This window comes from Antedon bifida, chromosome 1 (assembly GCF_963402885.1).
Source record: "Antedon bifida chromosome 1, ecAntBifi1.1, whole genome shotgun sequence".
NCBI lineage: Eukaryota > Metazoa > Echinodermata > Crinoidea > Comatulida > Antedonidae > Antedon > Antedon bifida.
In genome coordinates this window covers 10,259,388-10,271,716 of record NC_136226.1, presented here as the reverse complement: position 1 = coordinate 10,271,716, position 12,329 = coordinate 10,259,388, and the positions used below count along the sequence as shown (strand labels likewise).

The 12,329-nt window shown below is 31.4% G+C and overlaps 1 protein-coding gene across 1 annotated transcript; it reads right to left on the bottom strand.

Annotated features, from left to right (window-relative positions):
- Window positions 1-2,699: 2,699 nt before the first annotated feature.
- LOC144841362 (uncharacterized) lies at window positions 2,700-11,450 on the bottom strand. Its single transcript, XM_078697683.1, has 4 exons — window positions 11,342-11,450; window positions 6,389-6,498; window positions 5,584-5,717; window positions 2,700-2,968 (listed from the first exon to the last, which is right to left on the bottom strand). The coding sequence occupies exons 2-4, from the start codon at window positions 6,441-6,443 to the stop codon at window positions 2,744-2,746; spliced, it is 414 nt and encodes a 137-aa protein (XP_078553809.1). The 5' UTR covers window positions 6,444-6,498; window positions 11,342-11,450; the 3' UTR covers window positions 2,700-2,743.
- Between the last annotated feature and the right edge of the window lie 879 nt (window positions 11,451-12,329).

Genomic DNA, 12,329 nt, shown 5'->3' with positions numbered 1-12,329 from the left:
TCTTTCTTTGTCGGTAGTCAACGAAGAAAGCACGCACTCATTTCTATATTTTGTTGTACAGAAAATTTTAAGATTTTTATTTCAATAATGTATTATTTAGTTTTTAAATGTATGCATGTCTTCACATTACTTTCATTTTAAGATACAAGATACAAGTCTACTTTATTGTCAAAATCTTACAATTTTAAGATATGTTTTATACCTCAGTAGATCATTAAATAATACAAAGTTATAAATATTTAAATAAATGAATACAAGTTACGTTTAAAGTTTTGATTAAAGGAATATCATTATTTAAGGTGTATTGTGTCTACTGAATGGTAATTTCCAGTTGTATAGTCATGTCCAAATGATATTATATTTAATTTGTTGTGGACAAATACGACGACATAGTATAGGTTTTAATTACGAAGGTGATATTAATGGGTAGATCTCATCTCAGGTTTGTACAACGAACAGTGAGTTGTACGATTGTTCGAAATTAAAATATATTTTAAGAAATGGTGCCGCAGGCATTATACTTCATCACTAGATGTCTCATAACAACATATTAAAGACAAAATTGAATACATTTGACTACACAAGAAAACATTTGACTAAAATCATGCTTGTATACAGTTTTGGCTATCATCTCAGACAACAGTCTCAGCTGTTTTAACATTTACAGTTAGGAGGTAGCGATTAAGGGTACATGGTGGACCGGGTGATCTCAATGTAAAATAATGATTTGGCCTTCTTGTTATTCTCTAATGTATCTTATCTTATCTAGAAGGAGCTTTGTTCCAACCCTCTTACATTGTGTAAGAGGGAATTCAATCAATCCCCCTTTTTTTTTATCAACACAGAATAATTTATTGTCCAACTTCACAAACATAATTCATAATAATACAATATCATAATTCTTGTTCCACTATTAGGCTAATAATAACATTATTTTCTATATGTAATTTATATAATCTTTTTTAATCGCTTTACTAAATAAATTACCACAATAACATAGATTAGAAATACAAATATAACTAATATTCTATAAATATATACAGGATTTGGTTTAATTTTTAAATAAATAGGCCTATGTCTCACGATTATTTTTATATAATTATAAGAATACAAAAATACACATACATATATATGATATTTTAAAATGAAAATACACTTAAATAATTAAGTAACATAAATATTTTCTTAAGGAACATATATAATAATTATTCATTTCAACTCTTTCAGCAAACTTGCTTTCAAACCTATACCTAAACCAATTTTGCATTCATTAAAAATAGGCCTATTATATCTTCTTCACACATATTTTGTTTTATTACGGTATAAAGTAGACATTGATTAACATTACACACGTGAACGATACAAATGAGTCACAAATTGTGGGAACGCAACAATAATTTAGGGGTACATATTCAACACTCAACACAATTTGTACGCGCACTTGTTTTTTTTTTCGTGACGTCACGTATGAAGCATTATTTCAATTACTTATACATCGCAAAGAATACTCAATTGTTAAAAGCAGTATATATATCTATATCTATATATTAATTGAAGAATAGTAACATTTTTAGACATTATTATACGAAGGTACATAATGATAATTTTACACGTTTTTATATGATTGTATCAAAATAAAAATGTTTATTAAAGTATATTACAAATATAGGTTTTATACTTTTTTTATATATATTATCGACAACTTCCAGTTTTACGAGTTGAGTACGTATAAATGTATAAATCTGCTATTAAATGTGTAAGTCATATCTGGAAATAACCTATCGATTTAAAGCAGTAATATTTACAACAAACCGTGACTTTACGTAACAATCTACATTTATTTATAACTTATACTAATACATAAATTGAAAATATGTTTCAGGTAATTCCAAAAACCAATTGTCTAATCAACGATAATGCAGTTATATTATCCGATGTTTTTATTCAAAAGTGCCGCTGATGCATTGCACAACATTGCACTAATAACATGTCAGCTAATAAACAATATTTGGCATCTCAAGAAATAACTTGCATTTTGTCCGTAATCCACCAAAAGTAATCTTTTATATTTTGGATGATAATATCAGCAGAGCAAGATTGTTTTACTGTATAATTCGACTTTCCCCAAGTCTGTAGTTATTTCGAGGATTCCCAATGTTTGTCTAAAAGTAGTATACGTATGAAACGCCATATTTGCGAAAATATTTATCTTTTTACTAATATTAAGTCAAATCTCCGTCTGGAACCTAGACTACTGTATAATGTGTGTAATATCGTGTATGACGTTACTTCAACTACTACTAACATTATTTTGTGCGTTTTGTTTATCAGCCAAATTCCTTTCTGTTAATAAAACTATTTTTTTTAAATGTTGAACTTTGTTGATGACTATATTTCTAATATAACTAAATTTGTTCTTTGTTTTCACAATTTTAGTTTAGTGTTCCTACAAAGGTCGATTATTGTAATCGTAATTTTTCCTGTATCACGGCACTAATACAGTGGCATATACTTATCACATGTGACGCCTTTTTATAAGGGAAAAGGTTTATGTGATTCTTTCACTAGTTAAGAAATAAACGAAAGCCATAGTTTGAGATAGAGAATTAGGTGAAAAGTTTGTATAAGAGAAAAAGTTTGTGATTCTTTATCAGTTAAGAACTAAACGAACGCCCTATTTGGAGATATAGTGCAGAGAATTTGGTGACAAGTTTTTAAAAGAGAAAAAGTTTATGTGATTCTATTACCAATTAAGAACTAAACGAATTAGTGGCAATGACCAAAGTATAGCCATCATGTTACTTTGTACAAAACTTGATGTGTTACAAAGATCACGATCGTCACACAGCAAACAACATGATCGGTCTTCTCCATTGTCTTTCTCTTCACATTCACATTTTGTAGCTATGTCCTTACACCCTCGTCTGTTCACTATGCTTGTTCCATTAGCAAAAATCGTTTCGTCTTTCTATATAGATTAAATAAAAAAATAATGTTTATTTAATATGCCTACTGATATTTTCATAACATAAATGTATAAGAAATGCTTCGAGTCTCGGTCGTGGCGACTTGATGACTAACGGAAATTGTCTTTGCCGTTTTTGTCTGCACGTCTTCTTTCGCTTTCAGATAGTAAAATTATAGTATTGTTAAATAATAATTCATGCGTTATAGTTTGGTTGTAAAAACAAATACAGAAGATAAAGCACTCTAACCCAAGACCTCGAGATTATTTTGATTTAGTACGGTGCTTTTAGACCACCTCACCTTTTTTCCAGCACAGGTTGATGCGTTCCTGTCTGTCAGGGCAGGGGCTAGGGGCTTTGAAGTGATAGCGGGGGCTGGGTGGCAGGGGAGTAATGTTGAATATATTATACTTATGTATGTAGTAATAACGGTATTCATAAAAGCAGTCGGTCATTATGCAAACTTATAGTCTATATAGAAAGCAAGCATAATAGATGTTCGACTTGAACATTAATAATTCAAAAATATAGTAGTGAAAGACTCTATAGATTCATAGATTAAAATCTTATGTTCTCGACACACACAGATTAATAATTATGCGCCAAACGGTGTAGTGTTTATCTCCGTCATTAGTCAACAATATAACATTAGTTGGTTATTATTATAGACAATTGTCGATGTATTTTGTATTTGTACACTAAAACTCATGGTTCTACGTATTGATTACCGTATACATTGTGTTTTAAAATGTATTTGATATGTATTATCAACCTATTCATCATCCACATATCCATTATAGGCCTACTGATCGTCATTATCTTAATAATCATCGCGATTAGTATTATTATTAGACCTTATATTAAAGATGTATTGTCCCCCAAAAACATGAAAAATGAAGATTAATTAAATCAGACTTTTGATAGGTTTATTTTGTAGTTTAAAAAATCACTTTCGTAGAAAAAAAAATGGGAAAAAATAATGTTTTTACTTATAAAATGACAAAATAAATGGTTACATTCAACCCAAAATCCATTGGCTGGCAGCCAATTTGACTATTTTGCTTTGAATTACAGTTTTTTCAGGTAAATATATTGTTTTCCTTGTTTATAATGTGACATTAAAATGGCATATTCAACAAACAAATTTTAAGAATTATTTTTTCGGGGGGACAATACATCTTTAATATATTATCGTTGCTTATAACGTAGTAGATCTACCATATCGTAGGACCGTTGTAACAGGCCTGCATTATTTATTTAAGGCACTGTTGAGTGTAATCTGTAATGTTGTTTTACGAGCAATAAGAGAAGTTATTGATAAATTTTAAAACACATAAAATGCCGTTATTATCGTAAGATTATGCGTACATTCCGCTGCATCACATGTTATCAAAAAAAGCCGCACCATTGACAGCAACGAAATTACATATTCCCAAAGACTCAAAGGGGCATGCAACGGCCACCATGTGCATTATTAATGTTTTATGGAGCAGTTTGTTCTCGTAATTTTGAAATGTTACTCGCAACATATTCTAGTAATATTTACAGACAAAGGGGTTTTAAAAGATCATAATTACAAACAGCTTATAGAATGCGCCTTTTAAAAGATTTTTTTTAGCCAAAGATGCCTTGCGGATAATCTCAAGGCTATACGCTAGTGTTTTAACATCGAGCACTGTGATTTTCGAAGTCGATAAATCATTACATAGATGAATAATTCTGATTTTAAATTTAAAAAAAAACATTTTTGATGTTCAATTATAACTATTTATCAGTTTAATTTCACGACATGGTGATGATGAAGACTCTACTGCCCGGTTTTATATTTTTCTTATGTGGATACGCAAAATCAAATAGGCATTATATGAAAATAAATTGCTTAATGTACCGCCAAAACATGTTTTGCATTTACTCATGAAGTTACATGGGAGAAAATTGTACTTGGAAAATATGATGTCAACATTAATGAAATATTTTCCATTTTAAGTTTCTGTATTTATAAAAGTAAAGTCAGACATAGACTTGGATTTGTTAAAAAAATGTCCATGGTTAATGTTTACTGCTGAGTTAGAAGGTATAATCAATTGTGAGTATTTAATAAATAAAGAAAAGGCAAAATGTGGTCAGATATGGACCGTAACAATTTAGCAAGGTATAAAATTAATGTTTATAAAATTGATATTTAGGTAAAGTAAAAATATAACTATTTTTTGATTGCCTGAAAGAGATAAAAAGAGTTATAAAATAAAAAATTCTGTGGTAAATTATACGTACATTGTTAAGGATTGAAAAACGTGTAGAAAAAATGTGTGAAAGAGTGTATAACATAGAGGAAAATAATTTTTTTTCTTCTTTTCTTACTATTATATATAAAATGCAATGGTAGGAGTAAGATATAAGATGTACCGAAAGTTATTTAATGTCAGTTATATTGTATTGTATTATTACATTACTCAAGTGCAATGCATTGTAAACGAACATTTTATTGATGAAGAAATACAAATGGGTCGATCCTACATAAGACAAAAAAAAGAGTTTGGGACCCGAGATAAATCCCTACCCCCAACGACCTAATCCCAGCTAGCTTTATGGTATACTGAACGCTTTACACACTTACGATACAGCCTGTATCACATTCAATCGTGTGGACACCATCTCCAGTAAAAGGGTCCTGGCATTCCTTTCTGTCGTTTTCAATAACAATACCATGCAGACGATAACACTGGTGGCATTTAATGGCGTTGCATGTTCCTGTAAAAGTGTATAAGACATCGTAGTTTAAACACATACTATTTATATATCAGTATTATTATCGAAACGTGTACCTTATTGTATTGTAGAATGTGTGCGCCGGCAGTATAAGACAAATCAAAGAAAACTTGCAATGATATGAGACGTTTCATCACTGAACACCAATATTCTGATATTTAACACTATATTAGTGTTGTTTCTGGCCATTGAAAAGCTAAGCTAAGCAAAATGAATATTTGAGGCAACAAAGTGTGAATTTGAGAAAATGTCAGTATATTGTTATTATTTAACAGAAGTGTTAAAAATATTGATATGCAACGCGTCGCAATTTTCACTAGAGCTCAAATTCATGAAAAAATATCTGATTATTCATTATTATCTGAAATTTATTTATTTAGACAATTATCATGAATAAATGAATTAATGAATAACTTGGCAAAATATTACCGTAGAGATAACAGTTATAAACTTTTCTTGGTACTATCTGGTGGTTGGTACAGCTGTCGAATAGGATGTGTATGTGGAGTTCAGAAAGGGATTTTTACAAAGGCATGTGTATCAAATAGGCCTTATTACAATTCATTTTTCGCTGTGGATATAGATTAAACCAGTGGAATGTATAATCACCAACCCACTCTCTTGAATACATATCCCATAATTGTAAAACTTACCCAAAAATACAACTACCAAACCGAACAAACTCTTATTAACAGAAGATATATCCATATTTATTTCGTGAAGTTCTTATTCCGGACTGATCTTACCTCTGCTTGCAATGATACTGAAATATAAAGAAGTAAAGTATTTATCACACTTTTAATTAAAAAAAAGAACGATTAGTCGGTCTAAATCAAACTTTATGTGACAAAAAAAATGTGATGTGCCCATATATGGACATGATGCTGTCATATCACTACCTTATTTAAACATATCATTACCATATTTGGGAACATCACAATTTTTATGTTGTCAAACACTTGTGTTCATTACAAATGTTTATAGTATATAGTTTATGGACAGTAAACAGATAGACATTTACAACCCCCAAAACCCCCAAAATCATATTGCTCGTCACTGGAAAAGTGCCCCCTCAATAATGGATGATTTCCCCTGCACTCTACAAATATTGAATCACATCAAATTAGTGTTTCCGTCCATCAATCTTATTTGTTGTGATTGTTTCTGCTTTATAACATTGGTAACTTTCGTATTTTGTGTATAACAGTAGAACTCTTTCTTTCGGACACCCTAATCAGAAAACACCCATGTAAGCGACACTCATATGAAACAAAGGAGGGGAAATATAAGTTTGAACACTATACTTAACACATATTCATAGGACACTTAGAGACCCAACAAAGTGCCCCCATAATATGGGTTCTGTAGCAGAAAACCATTGAAGTCAATTTCTTCATAATCAAACCTTACTAAATCTCTAATTGAGTGCTTATTATTAAACAGATAACATCGAGGACATACACCTAAGTGTTATGTTTAAAAGTGACTGATGTGATGTAAGCGTGGGTTGTTATCTAAACATGTTAAGTACCATGTATGCCACGTGCCTTGGTAATCGTGGTTAAGTCTCTGTATTCCTTCACCCTACATAATACATCATACTCGGGTAACAAACAATTGATAATGGCAACAATGATGATGATATGATGATGTTAATGGATGAGATGATGGTGTTGAGAAGAACGACAAAAGATGAGGACAACAATGATGGATGATGAGAAGAACGAGAGCAATCCTGATGATGACAACGACCTATTGAATATGTTACCCTTAGTCGTGTCCTATTTAGCCGTGTTAAGCTCTGTCTACACTATCAAACTTTATGTGACACAAAATTGTGATGTGCCCAAATATGGTATTGATATGACATCATCATGTCCATTATATATTCACATCACGTTTTTGTCACATAAAGCCGATTTTCCACTGGGCGAATCGAAAGCGTCAGCTTATTCGCATGCGTAGAGAGGTATTTGGAAGATGGAAACATGAATACGTATACGTATAAACTGACGCTTTCGATTCGCGCGAACAAATTCGCCTACGTGGAAAATCGGCTTAAAGTTTGATAGTATAGATAAAGCTTTAGCGCACCTCCGGTATTTGTTCTCATCACTTTGCCAATTTCTTTACCCATATTTCTCATTAAACACGAATCAGACTAATAACTTGGTACACACCTCACCTCTGGCATTAATTACTGAACTTGACACACGAACATTCTAAGATTAGCATAACTGCAATCAAATCCACTTACTTCTCTTCACTAGTAGTTTGTAACTATACGTCTAATTAATAATTACTCACGATAATACTTGAGCTTTAGTGGATTATTTTGAATGTTACTAGCTTATAGTCTACATGAGCAGATATTAATCTGCAACTGGTCGTTAACCGAATTCAAGCTTACCCATAAGACGGGTTTCTTCAATTTTGTTTCAATGAACTACGGTGTAATTTAGCTCTATTAACCGATAATAAAAGTGCCACATTAGTCTAAGTTGAATCCTAGTAAGCCAATTTATTACGAAAATGGATGATACGTTTTATTACCTATTCGTTGTGCTAAATGTCAGATTTCTGCTCAATACCTGTGATGTTTCGCTCACAATTTTAAGTAACATCTATTTCATGTAATTCGATGTAACAGATGACACGAATGTATTCATTCAGAATGTGTATGTCACTTATGTGTTTGAGAGCTAATACGCTATAATTTAAGTTAATTCAATAATGTAGGCCTATAAATCATTCTTTCGAACCAGATTCATTTGCTTATTATTGCTTAAAAGGATTATTTTGACATTTACGTTTTGATTGACGTTCTGTTTCATCTTAACCGTATTTGAATTTTGTAACTGATGAAACTGTTTGAAGTCTAAAAACATGTTTTTATTTTTAAATTCATAATAATTTATTTATTAACGTGAGTATGGCTGCTTATACCATGCTTGGACCCTGTTTACCATTAGGTAAATTGATTTGCACGAATCGAAAGCATTTTGTATTGCGCATGCGTATTCATATTTCCCTCTACTTTTTGTCACGCGAACAAAATGCACAACCAATTCATTTTCGCGATAATGTAATTGCCTGTGAACAAACAGGTTTAAAATGTGATTGACAGATGCACTAATAAAGTATAAACAAAATTGAGTTGGCCATTTAAAAAAAATCATATTTGCAACAAAAGTTAACAAAATTGATTTCTTTTATTTAAAAAAAGGACAGTTAAATTAAAACCCAAAACCCCATTGAGCTGTTTCCAGACTGTTTTTACCCTTTTATATACAGATTTATCAAGATAGTGTATTTTTTATCCAATATTTAAAAATAAAAAATTTCCAAGGAGACAATCTTTAAAGTCTTATGACATGATTGTTATTTTTTCAGAGAATGATTGAACATTGTTGTTGATTAGTTAGTAGTGTAAAATTAAATTTCAAACGATCTAGAATATAAAATCAAATAAAGTCAATCTTATAATGAAATTTACTGAACCATCAATTGACCTGATCAAGTAGACATTTTAATTATTATGATACCTGGAAATATTTATTCTATCTAGAGTTTCATTGGTCATGGAGTTCATAATTAATAAAATATATTTTCCAATATATTTTATATATCCCCCGTGTTTTCCAAATAAGCGTCTCTGAGAGGACAACCATGGTATAGTTTAATACGGTAGAACCTATATGGGACACTTATTCAGGGGAAATTCCTATTATAATATTAAGGGACATTTTCATGTGAAACGGATATGGGACAGTGTGACATTACGGCCAACCTCTGTTCAGGGAACACCAAACTGACACTCAATAAATCATTTTTTTTTATTGTGACTAGTAATGTTCATCCATCTCATTATCGGATTTAAAAATATACTTGATTGTATTTCATTTCTGTCAAAACAGTATAAATGACCATACGTAACATCGACCTGTGGCTATTAACACTACAATAATTCTTATATATAATTCACTTCAATCCTTTAGGATATAATATACGCTTGTAGATTGTAAGTAAATAATCCATTTAGCTAGTTTGTGTAAAACCAAACTTTCCACCTCTGGTTCGTTCACAGAGTTTATTGTGATAAATATCCGTCTAACTGTAATTTCAAAGTAAAAGTTGCCGTATTTATATTTGTCATCATACGTCGTATACGTAAGCTGGTATTCGGTAACGTGATAATAAACTTTCTTAACGTTATATGTATAATAGTTTATTTAATAACTGTATTTAATAATAATATTCAGACTTATACAATTGAACCCTCACTAACAGGAAACCTTTAAACCTACGAAGTATCCACAGTGACGGCCGCGTTAAAGAACCCGCTACTGCACATGTCTAGAGACAATGTTCTTGTCTATAGACACAGTGCGCGAATCTCCTGGTTAAAATATATTGCCTTTTATTCGTTTCACAGCAAAGTGTCCACCCAATAGAGGTGTCCCCTTAATGGCGTGTCCCCTGAAGGAGTAGTTCTACAATATAAGTATAGGTAGGAAATTGATTTTTACTTTCACATGAAAAAAAACCATTTTAATAAAAAAAATTAATATAAAACAGAAGTGAAAGGCGTAGATAAACGTATTGACCATTTTAAGACAGATCTCGCTAAAATACACAATAATTCACATCATGTGAAAGGACAACATGCCCTAATTGTTGTTGGAAATTGGATTTGATAGTGCTTGCTAGTAGTGCGCTGTACTAACTCGGTGAATTAAATAAAGCCTTATTAAATGTAATTGTTGTAAATGTCACAATTAAAGTAATTATTTCGTGTGCCACCACTAGAAAAGATTGATGTTTCTACACTTCAGACAAAGACTTATTTTAGAATCATCAGTAACCAGATAAATTTAGTTATTATTTAACAGCCTTGGAATCGTGTTTGATTAATCCATTTTTATAGAAGGTTATTTTATCTATTTAGTTTTTTCATTTATTATTTGATTTTATAAAAATAAAAAAACAATTATTGAGTAGCATGCCTTCTCTTCAAACAAATAACATAAATACAATTCATGTTTATAATATATATAATTATATAATATAAATTTCAGTATATCACCGGGCGGTTTAGATTTAAATTCTTAATTCTTTTTTATGGTAGGCCTATATTTAATATAGATCGTGATACAGACACTGAAACTACAATATTGAAAAACAGTGTTTAAACTGCATTTAAAAATGCAAGTTAACGTCTATATATTAAATTAGTAGCTAATATAACATCAACACATGTTGGCCAGACGAGATCTAATCCCAAAAAATACAATACTATTACCAGAACATTTTTTCCAAATGAATGATACGGACAAACAGTGGTGTATACACCAACAAGGCCAACAGCCATAAGTCGCGTGCTAAAACGCATAGTGATACCGGACCGACAGACAGACCGACAGACCGACCGACCAACATAGTGAACTATAGAGTCGCGTCCACGCGACTAAAAACAAAGATGCCACACCCACTAAGATGGGCTGTTGTTTTAGTTCATCTGCCAAGAGATGAATCCATTACACAAAATAGTATCTGGTAACTGTGATTAGCCTATAAAAAGTATGATATAAAATTGTTGTACTTACCCTGATACTATCAAACTTCAAAATTCCTCGGGATATTGTTGTAGAATAAACGCTTTCTGAAAAGTTATATTACAATTTTGAAAAAGCTGCTGCTTCCAATTACTTGTGTCGTATCAACGCGTTCGACGAATCAGAATAAGCGTTTGTTATTAAGTCTATTATGTCAAAAAGCAAGCGATAATATTATAGTTCCGTTTATATTTTGCGAACTACACTCTATTCGCGTCGATGGGATCACTACTGAATTGAGCACAGGAGGATTCGTACATTGACACATTAACAACTACAACGCAGTGTCGATCTTTATACCCGTGGGATGAAATTACTGTCCATCAATAACCAATGATGGCGCAATGATAGACCGGTTAGGAGTTTTATAGCGCGTACGCCATCGGTAATTTGGGGCGTCAGAAAAAAATCTTGGCTTATCACGTTCACCAATTCCTACTATCATCCATTGTGAATGTCAGATATCTATTAAGACAATGTGTTTACACACTTACCTGCATTTAGTAATTTCAATAAATAGGCGAGATGCCTGTAAGCGTGACATACTCTTGGCATTGATAGATTATGGTTGGTGCTCGCGATGCATTGTGCGAAAATCAGATAAAGAAACGTGTTTCGGGGTTGTTGTTTTTTTCGAAAGAGTAACTTGTGTTCCAATTTTAATTCGATGTAATTGATTCCTTTCTTTTTGGAAATGTATTTCATATATAGTTTGCTAGAAATATTTAAAACGAAAGAACGTGATCATTTTGCCTTTAAAAAAAAAATAAAATAAAATATTAATATGTGGTTATCAATTGACTACATACAATTTTACTTATAATTTAACATTCAATTTGGGAATTTGGTGTTATCAGGTTATTACGTTCTTGATTTTAGGCCTAAGCATTAAAAGTCGGCCTTGTACGGCACTTGTGCCTTAAAATGAAAATTGAACATGACGTGTGTTAATAGCAAAACTGTCATTCTACTATGCTAA

What these genes read in the sequence shown, in the direction of transcription:
- LOC144841362 (XM_078697683.1), bottom strand. Translation starts at nt 6,443, where the DNA reads ATGGATATATCTTCTGTTAATAAGAGTTTGTTCGGTTTGGTAGTTGTA. An exon ending in TTTGGTAGTTGTATTTTTGG is followed by an intron (nt 5,718 to 6,388) that starts GTAAGTTTTACA and finishes ACACTTTTACAG; the next exon opens with GAACATGCAACGCCATTAAA. An exon ending in AATGTGATACAGGCTGTATC is followed by an intron (nt 2,969 to 5,583) that starts GTAAGTGTGTAA and finishes TAATCTATATAG; the next exon opens with AAAGACGAAACGATTTTTGC.